This window comes from Perognathus longimembris, chromosome 13 (genome assembly GCF_023159225.1).
Source record: "Perognathus longimembris pacificus isolate PPM17 chromosome 13, ASM2315922v1, whole genome shotgun sequence".
NCBI lineage: Eukaryota > Metazoa > Chordata > Mammalia > Rodentia > Heteromyidae > Perognathus > Perognathus longimembris.
The window spans coordinates 27,323,336-27,339,939 of NC_063173.1; the positions used below are offsets into that span (position 1 = coordinate 27,323,336).

The 16,604-nt window shown below is 36.6% G+C and overlaps 1 protein-coding gene and 1 long non-coding RNA gene across 2 annotated transcripts in view; both read left to right on the forward strand.

The window, feature by feature from the left end:
- The window catches only part of Prmt3 (protein arginine methyltransferase 3), a 98,225-nt gene that overhangs the window by 52,805 nt on the left and 28,816 nt on the right, over positions 1-16,604 (forward strand). Inside the window, exons 12-13 of the mRNA XM_048359582.1 lie at positions 8,294-8,481; positions 10,410-10,496. Of these exons, the coding sequence (XP_048215539.1) occupies positions 8,294-8,481; positions 10,410-10,496 (275 nt within the window). The remainder of the gene's footprint in view (positions 1-8,293; positions 8,482-10,409; positions 10,497-16,604) is intronic.
- On the forward strand, positions 799-1,353 carry LOC125361250. The gene is made up of 2 exons (XR_007212920.1): positions 799-845; positions 890-1,353. It is a non-coding gene; the product is annotated as an uncharacterized LOC125361250 (long non-coding RNA).

Here is a 16,604-nt window from a genome sequence, read left to right on the forward strand (position 1 = left end):
ACATGTTAATCAAGTAATCAAAGTAGACACATTTGGGAATGGAACCAATTCAAATTGCATACTTAGAGAATACAGAAATAATTTGCTTTCTGGAACCAATCATGAATCAATGATAGCTTATAAAATCATAAATTTTATAAGAGATAATTTACGATCTTTTAATGGCAACATCTTATATGCTACTTTAAAGAAGTGTTGTTTTCATTGCCTTTCAGTAATGTACATTATATTGAGAGGAGTTTCTATACCTATAAATCAAAACTAAACTTATTTTCCTGTAGTTACATTTGAGTTGAGAATTGTTTGTTCAGTACAGTGCAGAAGTAGTAATATAACCACTTTCTAAGTCATTTCTAATTTATCTTTATGAAGATCATCACAATCATCCCATGGGACTTTTCATTTGTGTATGCATACATGTATGTACATACATATGTATGTGTGTATTTATGTGTGTGTATGTGTATGTATGCAGACCCTCTTCTCACCAGATGCTTGTGAACCAAAATGTAGGGGAAGAGCCATATTCATTTTTGCTTTGGAAACCACAGATTTCCTGTTGACTAGAAATAGGAGATTCAGGTGCCAACCTGGCTGGGAAAAGCAAACTGTCTAAGGAGTTATGTTATTAAGAATTTATGTTAAGACTGGGATTGTGGCTTAGTGGTAGAGTGCTTGCCTAGCATGCATGAAGCCTTGGGTTCCATTCCTCAGTACCTCATAAACAGAAAAGGCCAGAACTGGTGCTGTGGTTCAAATGGTAGAGTAATAGCCTTCAGCAAAAAAAGCTCAGGGATGGTGCACAAGCCTGAGTTCAACTCCCTGGCCTGTGTGTGTGTGTGTGTGTGTGTGTCGGGGGTGGTGCACAAGCCTGAGTTCAATTCCCTAGTGTGTGTGTGTATCTCTTTTCCTTTGTATTAGTCCATGTACTTGTTGCAAGAAGTATAAATCCACTAGGACCAAAAAATAATTTATTGAAAGAATAGGGTATGACACAAATTGTGAGAACTGGAAAACCAGACTGAAAGGTTATGGTACTAGGAGCAGTGTTCAACATTGCCTCTGGGACATTTTAGAAATAATACCAGTTCCAATAGCTGATCCCGCCAATATAGGCAATACTGCCCCTGAAATGTAGACATAGCTTTTGATGGATATCATTAGTGGAACCTGGGTGGTATTGCCAGTGCCTAACCCATGGGAGAGGGAAGAAAAGCAGGTTTCTGTCTTTTTCTTCTTTCATAGAGGAAGGGGGCAGCCATCTAGAGTGGTTGATGGACACCTTGTTTCTCTCCAAGATTATGTATTGAAATTCACCAGAGGAACTCTGTTCTATGTTAATAAGAAACTCTTTGTTGTAAACTACACATTTGCAAACATACTTTAGTCATTGTTTGTTTGTTTGCATACATGATGTCTCTGCATACTGACCCACACATCTTACTCTTCTCATTTCTACTCTGCTGCTTTCTCTTTACTGATTGTTTTTGCCCTATCATGTCATCCCTTCACTGAGGGTGAAGGAAATAGGGCTGAACATTTCCATTTTCTTGAGTTTATTAATTTTATCACTAGCTGATCTTTCTCAATACATTTTCTTTTTCATCTTTTTTCTTTTTATCTTTTATCTTTTTTCTTGCTTAAAGTAGACAAGATTCTTCTGTCTTCCATTTGAAATATATCAAATGTGACAGCATGCTGAATAGAAAACATGGATCATATATATAGACAGACTTTAAGCTAAATTTGCTCATCAGAGATCGGGTTGTTATGTTGGCTGATGGGAAGTAGTAATTTTTGCAACTTCAGTTGCAAAACTAAACTTCAGTTTCCTTCTCTGTAAAATGAAAATTACAGTGCAGTTTTAAAAAATCAAAGTTCACTAAATGTTAATTCTCTAATTACAATTAATTAGATTTACACACATAACTGTGATATTAACACCTGTCCCTACCTTTTCTGTAGCATCTCACCTTTTCTATACTCTCTGTACTATCAAATATGATAGTATATTGGTTGTCATAGTGTTTAATGCTTTCCTTTAGCAGTTTCTTAATTCACTGTGTCTACATCTTCAGGTTTGCTTTTTTTACGTTTCTTAGTTGAGCTTTTTTCAACAATGTTTCACTAGTGTTGATTTCTACCTTTATCAGTAACTAATTTTTCAAAGCACATTGCAGCTACATGTTAGCCTAGCTGTTTCATGGGCCTAATCACTCTTTGTAAGTTAATGATGGAGACCTGGGCTCAGTTTCCAATTAATATTTAAGATATTTGTGGTTTATAAGTTGGAAGATGTTTAAGCTTACTTAACTCATAATATATCTGTTTATCTATTGGCCTCGTAGTACATTTCCTTTTATATAAGTACATTGAACATTTTGCATCATTGGTGGTTACCTCACTAAAATCTTGGTGTGTTGGGAAAGCATAGTTTATTTTGACTGAATATCTCCTTTTGTTTCAAACCATTCTTCCTCTGTGGTTATTTATATCCAAGCAGATACTTGTGTTTTACTAGAAATTGTGTTCTTGTGCATCTCATCCATTATTGTCCAAAATTTTTTGAGACCCTTTCTGAGAGATAAAGCCTTTCCCATCATTGTGAGCTGTTGTAGTGACAAATGAATTCTGGGCAGTGAATCGAGAAGGACACAGATGTCAAAGCCAGGAATTTATAAATGGTCTGTTAAGAGGATTCTTTTGCCCAATCAGCGCTTTGTTAATTTCACCTACAAACAGAATAATTATTCAATTATAGCTCCTATCTGACAAAATTCAAATTACAAATGTGTCAGAATGTGAAAGTAAGGATTATTTATAATTCTGTCAGGGAGCCTGTAATTTAGACAGCTGTGTAGACCTATAACTGTGATTACAAATCTTCATATGTATTTACAAATCTTCATATGTATTTACAGATCTTACTGAGAGGTTTTAAAAAATCATTTTGTTTCTAATTTCTAAAACAAAGTCTATAATTTTTCTCTCTTTGTGAAATATAATTAACTTGGAAAATAGACCTCAATACTCGAAAAAGTAAAACATTTTTCTTTGGTTCTTTCTACTATCAGTATAATTTCAAAGTTGTTCTATTACTTTCAATATGGTGTAATTTTTTTATGAAAATGTTACCATTTTTCTTCATGGTATACATAATCCATCATATTATTTGAAGTAGAGTCAGAAAAGCTAACTGTATTTTTGGGTTCATAGACCATTTGGTCTCTGTCCCAACTATTCAGCCCTACCACTATAACTGTATGGCCATAGATAATATGTAAACAAATGATGGCATTCTAATTAAATGTTACTTTACAAAAATAGGAAGAGACTGGATTTGATTTAGGGGCCATTATTTTTCAATCAGATATAGAGATTGGTGACATTCAAAAAACGTAGTGACTTTGAATAGTATTCTAAAGAGGAAGAACTTTATGAACTTTGCTAAGTACTGTCTAACTCCTTAGAATATTTTGTTCCCATCAACTACAGTGTTGAGTGTACTCGCTGAAGTAGCATCATTATGATGGCCCTAATCATAACCTCCTCACATCTTTTAAGCTTCCTCTCCTGTAAGCCTTATCTATGGATAATGCTTAAGAGGCTCACAGCCCTGCTCATTTGTTTACATGTTGTTTGTGGCTCCTTTCACACCAACAACAAAAAAAAACCCAGTAATTTCTGTTTTCCCTGATCTTTGAAATGACGTATTTATTTTTTTTAATTTACTTTATTGTTATTTTGGAGGTAATATACAGAGGGATTACAATTACATGAGTGAGGTAATGAGTACATTTCCTTTTGTACTTCTGTTTCCTCGCTCTCTCCCAGCCCCTCCCTCCCATCTCCACCCATGAATTGTAGTTCACTTTCATCAATGTCCAGTGAGCTCCATGCTGTGCTTTTTCACCCTTTTCCCCTTGAGTTCTATGCCCTTCCCCACACCCTCTCAAAGACACACACTTGAACAAACTACATAAAGAACAAAGACAGAATCAACAAATTATTTTTTTGAAAAGAGATCACTTGTTTCCATATTTTAGAGTTTATTTAGCTAGCTAGCTAGACAAACATGTAGGTATATGTAGATAGGAAGAGGCATGTCAGCATTGAGCCTTTGTGGGTTTTGTTTTGTTTTGGCTTTTTTTGGTCAGTTATGGGTCTTGAACTTAGGGCCTGGGAGCTGTCCCTGAGCCTCTTTGTGCTTAAGGCTAGCACTTTACCATTTGAGCCACAGCACCACTTCCAGCTTTTTTTTTTTTTTTTTTTTTTGGCCAGTCCTGGGCCTTGGACTCAGGGCCTGAGCACTGTCCCTGGCTTCTTCCCGCTCAAGGCTAGCACTCTGCCACTTGAGCCACAGCGCGGCTTCTGGCCGTTTTCTGTATATGTGGTGCTGGGGAATCGAACCTAGGGCCTCGTGTATCCGAGGCAGGCACTCTTGCCACTAGGCTATATCCCCAGCCCCCCAGCTTTTTCTTAGTAGTTTATTGGAGATGAGTCTCACAAGGACTTTTCTGCCTGAGCTGGCTTTGAACTGGCTTTGAACTGCCCTCTTCAGCCTCCTTAGTAGCTAGGATTATAGGTATGAGCCACCAGTGCCCAACTTTTTGTGTTTCTTTCTTAAGAGTCGTCTCACTGTGTTTGAGTGTGTAGAATCCTGTATAATTTATCATAACAAAGTGTATTTTACATTTGATTTCCACATATTGGAGAAATCATGCACTATTTTTCTCTCTCAGCTTGGCTTAATTCACTTAGCATGATTTGTTCTAGTTCCATCCATATCATTGCAAATGGTGTAATTTAGTTCTTTCTGAGGGCTGTATAAAATTCCATTGTGTATAGGTCTCAAATTTTTTGAGTCTCTTCATTTGTTGTGGGCCATCTGGGCTGTTTCCATATCTTGACTATTGTGAATAATACAGCAATGAACATGGATGTGCAGGTCTTTTTTTTTTTTTTCCCTAGTCCTGGGGCTTGAACTCAAGGCCTGGGCACTGTCCCTGAGCTTCTTTTGCTCAAGGCTAGCACTCTACCACTTGAGCCACAGTGCCATGTCTGGCTTTATCTGTTTTATGTGGTACCGAGGAATCAAACCCAGGGCTTCATGCATGCTAGACAAGCATTCTACCACTAAGCCACATTCCCAGCCCCAGGTGGCTTTGTGTCCTGGCTCATGATGTTCTGGGTAGATGCACAGGAACAGTATGGCTGCATTGTAGGGAAAGTATATGTTTAGTTTTTTGAGGAACCTCCAGACTGCTGTCCACATACCCACCAACAGTACAATAGGATTCCTTTTTCCCCACATCCCCGCTAACATGTGTTCAAATTCACAACATTGGCCAATCTAACTGGTGTGAGGTAGAATCTCAGAGTTATTTTCATTTGCATTTCCTTCATGGCCAGGGATGATAAGCATTTCCTCATGTTTCTTTCCCCTTATCTTTTCTGAGAAGTTTCTCCTTAGCTCTCTTGCCCATATTGTGATTGATTTTATTAGTGTTGGGAAAGGTTAGTAGGTTAGTTTCTTGAGCTTGTTGTATATATTGAGCATTAAGCCTTTGTCTGATGTATTGCTGGTAAACCTCTCCCAATCTGTTAGCTGTCTTTCTAGGAAAACAATTCTTTCTAGGAAAACAGTAATTTCAAAAGAACCTAAGGAACTTAAAATAATGAGTTTGGAAAAAAAAATTGCCAAGCCTGCTCCTTTTCTGTGCTCCTCAATCAGGATGAAATTTCAGGGCACAGCATGGCAAAGCCAATAAAGGTTATATGAAAAAGCTAGCCAAATAGCTTATGCTTCAGAATTCTTTGTCTCTTTAGTGTTCATGATCTTCCAGATTTGCTTCTAGAAATTAAACACAGTTTCTTATAGCAGATCTCTTGCTCATCAGTATTCCAAATAACAAACCAGTTACTTGAAAGAATTTGTATCAGTCATCCATTTAAACCTAGTCAGGAAACATTACCTGTTTGTGAAGGAATGGAAGTAACACGGTTTAGAAGGCAGTGGACTCTGGCCCAGGGCCGCCAGCACATCTTCCTTACTTGCACTATGGGGATCAATTGAGAAACTTACCAATGAAGTAGTAGTAGTTTTTCTTCTGGGTATCTCATAACATGGATTGAGAAGTGGTTGTTTGGATGCCGAGATACCTTACTTTGAGTTTTGTTTGGAGGAAAACAGTGCTGTTGTCACTGGGTAATAAAATTTCTAATGCTATAGATGGACACAAAGTTTGAGAGTAGGAAAGGGTCATTTTTCTACTGTTTAAGTCTGAGACTAATTAACAATATTTGGATTTTTTCCAGTTCTCCATTTCTTTCATATATTTGTATTTGTTTTTTTGTGATAAGGGAATCTGATTTATATTTTAATCCATGAGTCACCTACACGTTAAGATTTGAAGTTAGTTTTCTTCTTTGTCAAAAGAAAAATCAGCTTTTTTTCAAGTTTTGTATCATAAAGACATTAACTTGTTGTCAGTAATGTTTCTTCTTAAATCACGTTTTATGGAACTGTCCCAGTGTCCTCCTCTCCCCCCTTCTTTCTGTGCTCCTAGTTGTTTGGCTTCCTTTTCTTTTCTCCCCCTTAAACTCTCATATTCATTGTGTCCTTGCCTCCTGGATTTGTGAGTTCCTGTTACTTACATTTCCATTTATATGCTTAGAAACTCTAAAATTTGGACTCATATAGTCTTAGAAATGTGTGTTAGCTCTGTATATAATATTTTATCTGTTCATGCCGTAAGCATGTTTCATATTACTCTTATTTATTTATTTATTTTTGGCCAGTCCTGGGGCTTGGACTCAGGGCCTGAGCACTGTCCCTGGCTTCTTTTTGCTCAAGGCTAGCACTCTGCCACTTGAGTCACAGCGCCATTTCTGGCCATTTTCTATATATGTGGTGCTGGGGAATTGAACCCAGGGCCTCATGTATACGAGGCAAGCACTCTTGCCACTAGGCCATATCCCCAGCCCCTCATATTACTCTTAAATTGCCCATATTTACTCCCTGATTTACTGATTAATAGGACAATCCACTCTGTTACTGAAACTAAACTCAGTCATCCTTAAGTCTACCTCTTCCTCACTGTCACAGCCAATCAATCTAAGTCCTGGTTTTGCTTCCTAAGTATCTCCTTTCCAATCCCATAGCCATCCCTCTAGTTCTTATGACCTATCTTTGTTTTAGTGTTATATTCGCTCATTCATTCTTCACATTACGTTCCAATTTTTTTTTCTAAAACACAAATCTGATCATGTTACTATAGCCTATGTAACATTTTTCACTAGGTTTTTATTATTTTACTAACGACCAATTTACTACTATGGTTTACTGAGGCACCTTTCTGACCATATGTCTCATTTCTGCCTAATTGTATTGCATTTATTAACACCCTTCATGCATACTGTTCACTCTGCCTACAATACATTCTTTTCCCCTATACTCCTAAATTGTCCTTCAGTCCTTATCTTGGCTCCAGCCATGCCTGAGCTAGCTGATTTTGCTAAGAACTCCCAAGTACTTCATGCTTTCCCCTTGTTAGCAATTGTCACATTAAATTAAGTTTCTTAAGGGTAGGGACATATGTCTACAGTTTTTAGACAGGCACATATACCTGACACCTACTTAATGCTCATACTACTTCCTATTATATTAAAAGAAGGTATTTTGAACTGGACTTCTTCATAACTATGAAATTCCATTACATCTTTTCTTTTTTTTTTACCTGCTGTGTCTTCCTAGCTAGTTTGATGCTTTATGTTTTAGAGGGTACGTTGTTTTGTCTGTCCTGAGGCTTGAACTCAGGGGATGGGTACTGTTTCTGAGTTTTTTTGCTCAAGGCTAGCACTATGCCACTTGAGCCAAAGCTCTGCTTCCAGCTTCATGGGCTTTCCTGCCCAGGCTGGCTTTGAGCCACAATCTTAACATCTCAGCCTCTGGAGTAGGTAGGTTTCCAGGTATGAATCACTAGCACTCGGCCAAGAGTACCCTTTTTAAGATGGCATATTTAAAGTTTTCATGAACATATTTATCTCAAGCCTATTTTAATAATTTTAACAGATGCTCATTGGTGGGATCTTTATTTTAATTTTGCTACTGTGATAAGAAATATGCCAACAAGAGGGAACTTGGTTGTTTTACCTGACGTTGTATCTTCATTAATCTCCCTTGCTAGTATTTCACACTGATGGATTTGGTATTCACGTTTAGTCTTTTAGAAATTAATATTCTCTCGTGAAAGGAACATAACTGTGTCATTGGGCGTTTTATTGGTTGCAGTCTACCCAGATTTTTGTACCATCAACCTAGTGGCAGTGAGTGATGTAAATAAGCATGCTGAAAGAATTGCTTTCTGGGATGATGTCTATGGCTTCAACATGTCCTGCATGAAGACGGCAGTTATCCCAGAAGCTGTTGTGGAAGTGATAGATCCAAAGACTCTTATTTCAGACCCTTGTAGCATTAAGGTAGGTGTTCCACCTATTTTTGTTTTCATAACCATGTTGCTCTTTTTCTTAGTTATTTGAAATCGGTATGGTCATTTCTCTCTTATCTGGGCAATTGGGTTCCAGGACTCCTTGCAAACACCCAAATCCAAGGATGCTCGAAAGTCTTAAGCAAAATGGTGTCGTGTTTGCATGTGACCTGTGCACATCCTCCCATATACTTAATTTTTTCTGTTACTTACATTTAATGAAATATATTCACTATGTAAAGAGTTATACTATATTGCTCAGTGAACAGCCAAAAGAATTTCTGTAAACATTCAGTAAAGCTGCAATATTTAAAAAATACTCTCAGTCCACAATAGGTTTTGGATCCAAGGATGTGGTGAGACACAGACCATCTATGTGTTGATTTTAAATGTAGATGTCTTCGAACTTTAGTCTAAAGCAACTCTAGGTCATAATATTTCCCCTTGACTTTGCCATCCCTTTGAAATTGCTTCTCTGTGTATATTTAAATAACTCAGTTTTAATAATCCTTCAAATCTGACTGTTGGAGCTGTGGCTTAATGAAGGCAAAATGTGTGTTTGTATTGCCACATCTGCCTCTTCAGTTCTGTCCCCCTCCCCCCAGCAGATTATTCATTCCTATCATGTGTCTCACACAATTTAACTTCTCTCATTCACATTCCTAATTCTAGATGGGTTTACTAACAACCCTTTACTGAGAAATCATATTACTTTCTGCACTAAGTAGATATTAAGTAAACATGCTTAGATTAAGCATGTTTATTAAAGTTCTTAAATAAAGTATTAAAATGAGCACAGAATAATAAGCACAGTGTTTTTCAAAGGAACAAACCTAATTAAGTTACATTCAGTTTTTAAGGAAAATAAAAACACACACACAACCTGTACAATGACTTTTGGGTTTTGTTCTTGTACACTGGCTATAAAGACTGACTGTAAGGGATTTATGTGAACTCTTTGGCTCAGAGCGGGCATGTACAATTTCAGCTAACCTAGCCTTAAGGCAAAACAGGAAGAGGAGATCTCTCTCTCTCTCTCTCTCTCTCTCTCTCTCTCTCTGTCTCGTGATCTTTTTGTTTAATCTCCAGCACTGCTGTGAACAAATAATTAAAATGAAAAGTTTAGGACTGAAGAACAAAGGTATTTTATAAGTATACCTTTTAAAATAAAATCATTAAACATTTAAGTATCATTTGATCTGTGTTCCTGCCCTGCAAATAAAAGGTAACCACACTTAGCTTTATTTTATTTTGAAACTGTTCATTCATGCCTCGGGTATGTGGTTATTTGAATTCTGTTTGCCATGCTATTATCTAGTTTATTCATGACAGCTCAGCAGTGGCAGCCCTTAGCCTATTTAGGCTACTATAGTTTAAAAAGTGATCGCCAACATGAATGTGGACCAGAGCAGAGTGCAAAACCAAAAATAATTGGCTGTTTTTTTCCCAAGTTGAATCTTTATAGTTATTCAGTTTGCATTATTGTGGTTTATTTAATAAACTTGCCTAAGTGAATTGCTAAAACATGTTTCCTTTTATTAGCATGTGTTTTAGAGTTTCTGTTCCTTATTTTAAAAATATTGACAGTGATTACACATACCTTACAGAAAAGATAAGACAGAAAAATATTTTTGAAAGTATTTTTTGTGTGTCTTAGAAGAAGTAGTGAAGCTTTAACTTAATATATATTATTGTTTACAAGAAATCAAGTAAAAGATACTAATTTGATTTAAAGAAAAATTGAATAATAATGTTAGTAATCCTTATATTTGGAAAGAGTTCCAAAACACTCTCTAAGCGATGCAGATTTACAAAACAGTGGTTCACAGCAATCCTGTATATGTGCAAGTATGTGTATAAAAGTAATTTTTTTTAGTATTTTAAACTAATTTTTTCCTTTCTCTTTTTTATAATGGGTAGCATATAGATTGCCATACCACATCTATCTCAGATTTGGAATTTTCTTCTGATTTTACCATGAAGATTACGAAGTCTTCCATGTGCACAGTAAGCTATTCATTTCTATTTTCATGAACTTTTCTCTTTTGTTTTCCTGTGCTGGTCCTGGGACTTGAACTCAGAGCTTGGACTCTCTCCCTGAGCAAAATTTTTTGTTCAAGGCTAATATTCTGCCACTTGAGTCACAGCTCCACTACTGGCTTTTGAGGTAGTTAATTGGAGCTAAGAGTTTCACGGATTCCTGCTAGAGCTGGCTTCTAAACTGTAATGTCAGCTTCCTGAGTAGTTAGGATTTGCAAGTATGAGCCACTTGCACCCAGCCCACTTTCATGAATTTATCGGCAGTATAATTGACTGACAGGCTAATGAATTAATTATCAGGCTTTTGATAAATGAAAACAACTATTGCTTTTGACAGTCTATTTTCGCTTTAGCTATGCCACTGAACGGATCTGATTTAATAGGTGAGTAGACTTCAAGAAAGTTAGGTTAGTTTAGCAGACAAAACAGCAAAAAAGTAATTCTATTTTTTTAATTCTTTTTTATAAAATTATTATCAATCTTAGAATTAATCAAGAGCATTCAACTTTCTCTTCGAAGACAAAAATTTATATTCTACTCCTTCCAGTAACTCTTAACACTTAATTTAGGTATATGTATTTGATCAAATGCTTTATATTTATTTATGAAAAATAATTAAGGAGCTGACATTGATTTATGATTCTTTTAGGAAGCAGCTTGGCATACTAGAAAAAGTATGGGCTTTAGAAAAATTAGATAGACCTCATAGAAGGGGGACTTTTCTGTTCTTTCGGTAGGACTGGGCTTTTGAATTCAGTGCCTCACACTTACTAGATTGGGAGTCCACCATTGAACTATCCCTCCAGACCTTTTTTTGCAATGTTAAAGATAGTGTCTCACTTGCTACCCAGGCATGCACCACCACACTCAGCTTTTTGTATTCAGAGGGAGCCTTGGATCTTTACTCTTCAGGGCTGTCCTGTAGCCACAGTCCTTCCAATCTCAACCTCCCTTGAATCCAGAATATCAGGACATGCCACTGTGCCCACAAATGTGTTGAGAAGGGAGCTCATACACTTTTCTCCCTGAGCTATCTTCAAAACATGATCCTCCCATTCTCAGCTTCCCCTGTAGTTAGGATTACAGGTGTGAGCCCCTAGCATTTGGATCCTATTTGATGTTTTGAGATTGGGTCTCAGTCTCCTAGGCTGGCCTCAAACTCTTTAACTTCCTGAGTTAGACTGCCAGGGGCAGGGACTATAAATGTAGATATGCATCTCTCCCAGCTTTTACTGTGTTTTGATATTTTTAACTATTTTGGTTAATGAAACTTGATCAGTGTATAAAGAAAATCATAGAGGGCTGGGAATATGACCTAGTGGCAAGAGTGCTTGCCTTGTATACATGAAGCCCTGGTTCAGTTCCCCAGTGCCACATATACAGAAAACAGCCAGAAGTGGCGCTGTGGCTTAAGTGGCAGAGTGCTAGCCTTGAACAAAAAAGAAAAAGAAGAAGAAGAAAAAGAACCCAGAGACAGTGCTCAGGCCCTGAGTCCAAGCCCCACGACTGGCCAAAAAAAGAAAAGAAAAGAAAAGAAAATCATAGAAAGTATTTGTTTTGTTTTGTTTTTTGTTTTCTATGATTTTCTTTTCTTTTTTCTTTTTTCGTTTTTTGGCCAGTCCTGGGCCTTGGACTCAGGGCCTAAGCACTGTTCCTGGCTTCTTTTTGCTCAAGGCTAGCACTCTGCCACTTGAGCCACAGCGCCGCTTCTACCCGTTTTCTGGATATGTGGTGCTGGGGAATTGAACCCAGGGCCTCATATATACGAGGCAAGCACTCTTGCCACTAGGCCATATCCCCAGCCCCATAGAAAGTATTTGTCATTTTACCAATATTGCTGAGTTTTTAGTGAACTTGACATGTTACAACTGATGTAAAATGAGTAGAACATGTTAAAAACCATATTTGTGAGTTTTTTGCTCATTTATTTTAATTTATATTTATTTTTAAATTAATTGTACAGAGGGGTTTTAGTTTATGGGTATAATGCATTTGGCTAATTTTTATTTGTACCAGATGAATTAGATAAATACTGACTTTGAAGTGTTCTTTGTTTCTGTATTTATTAGTCATGGTTCTTAGTTTCAGGCAACTGAATCTAGAACAACTTGTTTAAATTTAAATGGATAAAGTCTATTCAATCCAAAAGTTATAAGGAATATTTTGGTATTCAAAAATAGTATATTGAGTTAGGTAGGTGCATAAATTTGTCCTGTGTAATAATCAGAGTTCCATAAGGAAAATGTATTAGAAATAAACTATTATGTTCTTATACAACTATGTAAAACATAAGATTTATATTTTTCTCAATATATATATTTTCTCAACTTGGCTGAATTGTATTTGTATAAAAGCCTGGGCTACACAGCAAGACCCTGTTTCAAAAAAAAAAAAAAGGAAAAACAAACATTAGGAATGGAGAAGTCTTGAGGTCTCATAAAATGGTAAAGGAGGTTAGAGTTTACTTGTATATCTGAGTAGCTGATGAGTAGCATAGTTCTACAAGTCATCTTGAAGGGAAATGTTGTTATAAGCCATATTTATTGGATACATTAGCATGGTAAATCTGAGTATTAACTCATCTCAGAATTTTTGGTCAAATAATTAGTTGCAAAATTTTGTCTTCTTGTGATAACATCTACCAGTCACCGAACAGTTGAAAATCAAGTTATACACTACATTTTAAAAAGCTGTCTTTTGGGCTGGGGAATATGGCCTGGTGGCAAGAGTGCTTGCCTCGTATACGTGAGACCCTGGGTTCAATTCCCCAGCACCACATATCCAGAAAACGGCCAGAAGTGGCGCTGTGGCTCAAGTGGCAGAGTGCTAGCCTTGAGCACAAAGAAGCCAGGGACACTGCTCAGGCCCTGAGTCCAAGGCCCAGGACTGGGCAAAATAAATAAATAAATAAAAATAAAAAGCTGTCTTTCATTTAGTCCTTATAACCATTCGAAATGAATGCTAATGTTCCCATTTTACTGATGAAGAGTAGAAATCATTGTTTGATTCATGAAAAACTTCCTTTACTATTTGCTGACTCATGAAAACCGTCTTAGTAGGACTGCACAAATTACCAAAAAAATATCAAAAAACCTTATCCAACAAGGTAGTCCAGGTGTTGAACAAACCAGGCTGCCTATGGCATATAAGACAGATCTGAAACGTGTTGTATATGAAAGTTTCCATAGTTTTTACTTTTTTTTTTTTTTTTTGGCCAGTCCTGGGCCTTGGCCTCAGGGCCTGAGCACTGTCCCTGGCTTCTTCCCGCTCAAGGCTAGCACTCTGCCACTTGAGCCACAGCACCGCTTCTGGCCGTTTTCTGTATATGTGGTGCTGGGGAACCGAACCTAGGGCCTCATGTATCCGAGGCAGGCACTCTTGCCACTAGGCTATATCCCCAGCCCAGTTTTTACTTTTAGTCAGTCGTTCAGTAGTGCTGAGACAGGGAGAGCAGGTCAGTGTAAATCATAGTGCACTCTTCCTCAAAAACAGGGCAGAGAGTTGTTTGGTGATATACATAACATTCTCCCATGTTCCCAGCATAATAAAAGGCATACCTTCTTTTGAGCACTGGTGGCTCATGCCTATAATCCTAGCTTACCAGGATCTAAGGATCATGGATTCAAAGCCAGCCCAGGCAAGAAAGTCTATGAGACTTATACCAAAGAGCCACAAGTGGAGCTGTGGCTCAAGTGGTAGAGTACAACCCTTGAGCAAAAAAGCTAAAGGATGTGCCCAGGCCTTTCCATCAAGCTCCAATACCAGCACACACACAAAAAGTATAGCTCTTCATTTCATTCCTTAGAACAGTGTTTGATTTGGTTGGCATGCTTTCTCTACTGTGAGCCTGACATGAGTAAGATTTTGTGGCCTAATTCTCTTATTGGATTTTCACTATTTGTGACTCCCAACTAACTAACCACTGCTATAAACTGTTCCTCTCTTGCTTTTTGATGTAGTGCCAGCTCCTGATTCCCTGCCAACCTTATGGAGCTATTAGACTACCATAGATGCTGACTCACTTTGAATAGTTAAATGAACTACCATTACAGCAAAGAAGAGTCCATAACAAATGTTAAAAGGGATGAGTGCCTAATTGGAATTTAGTTTCCCTTTATGTTGTCAGAAGATTTAGTGAAGATATTGGTAAAGGGGTAGAGAAATAACTTGGAGGAGGAAGGCAAGAAATTTTAAGGGTTTTTAGATACAATGCAGAAAGTGTCTGGATTTGTCCTGATAGTGAGTACAAACCTTTACTTACATACGCTACTTCCTTGTTTTCTCTTGTGCTTGAGGCTTGAATGCACAGCTACAAGTTGAAATGGACAATTTCCAATATCGAAGCCCATTTTTAATATGCAGAGCCATTTATTTCTTACTAAGCTTCTAAATTTGTAGCTTCATTAAAAAAAGAAAGGAAATTGGATTTTTCACAGTAACAAGATGCTAACACCTTCAGATTTAATTTCAATAGCTTGTGTGCCCTAGACTAATAGTACATTTAGAGATCTTCTTAAGGTTGTTAGAACCTTCTATAGAAAAACATCTTTCCTTTGCAGGCCACACCACCACTACACACACACACACACACACTCTTTCTCTCTCTCTCTCTTTCTCTCTCTCTCTCTCTCTCTCACACACACACACACACACTGGAAAGAAAATGATAGCATTTTAAATTTAGTATTTTTTTAACAAATTATGAAGGACTTTAGATATAAAACTAATAGGTTATGTCTTATAAGTCCTATTTTGTTTCCATTTGTGTGTGCTAGTTTGTTTTTAATGTCATTTGTTAATTGTGTGTGTGTGTGTGTGTGTGTGTGTGTGTGTGTGTACAGCACCTCCATGGTAGGGGTGCATAAACCTCTCACCAGTATAGAAAAGCATCCACTGTCATAATTCTAGGTATACATTCTGTTAGTGATGTTTCCCTATAATACGTGAGTTGACCTTGAAAATGGAAATACTGAAGATGGCTTTATCAGATTACATGGGCACAGAAATGTTATTGCATGAGTAGACTTTGATATGTCATCTCTTAATCTCTTAATTTTACCTTTTTTGTTCTTTTTAAAAAATTATTATAAAGGTGATATACAGAGGGGGGTTACAGTTATGTAAGTCAGGTAAAGACTACATTTCTTTTGGAACAATGTCACCCCTTTCTCCAATCTCTCCCGGTTTAATTTTACTTTTCTGTTAAATATTTAATAAGAAATGTTATTTTCAGTTAGTTTTCTTTTACTACTGTTGTTAATTCAAAGACAAACTCATGTACTAAATAAATAACAGATTTATTTTATATTCTTAATCTCTTAAAGAGCTTTTATTTTAGATTTATAAAACTGCATATGTGAATGGTGGATTTGTTAATCAAAAGTACATTAACAGTTACTTCCATTTAGAAGCAGATATTAAATACTGTGTGCCAAGTACTTGTCTTTAACCAGGATGTAAAAAAGAAAACCTATTCCCTTACCTGAAAGGCTCTTAAATGAGAGGAGGTAGGCAATGTGTACCTTTCATAATCAATATGAAGATTAAAATGCAGAGATAAACTCAGTATGATCTGGAACTGGAAAAGTATTTTTTGGAGAAAAAATTATTTGAGCCACTAAACATTTTTCTATATAATTTCTGTTGTTACTAGCCAGTGTTTTTATTTCTATTATCTTATTTTTCACTTCTAGAATTCCTACTTTCATTCTTAGAGTTAAAATATTTTTATCTGTTTAACCAATTCTTTGAGTTACCAGGTGTTGTTGTTGTTGTTTTTAACAGTAATACACTTGTGAAATGAAACTAAAATGTATATATAGCTCAAATCCTGATTCCCTAGTAATAATACCTTTTATTTTCATTTTACTTATCTTATTAAGTTTCACATTTTTCTAATGGCTTAAGGAAAAGAAAGTCTTCCAGATGAACCCATTTTAGAATTGCATTTATTAAATCTTCTTCCAAAATTTGTGAAAAGTTCCTGATACTTGAAACTTAATTCCAGACTCATTCCTGAATATTAAATCAGCTTAGTACTATTTGGCATAAATTGACCTAATTTTGCCCTTGCAA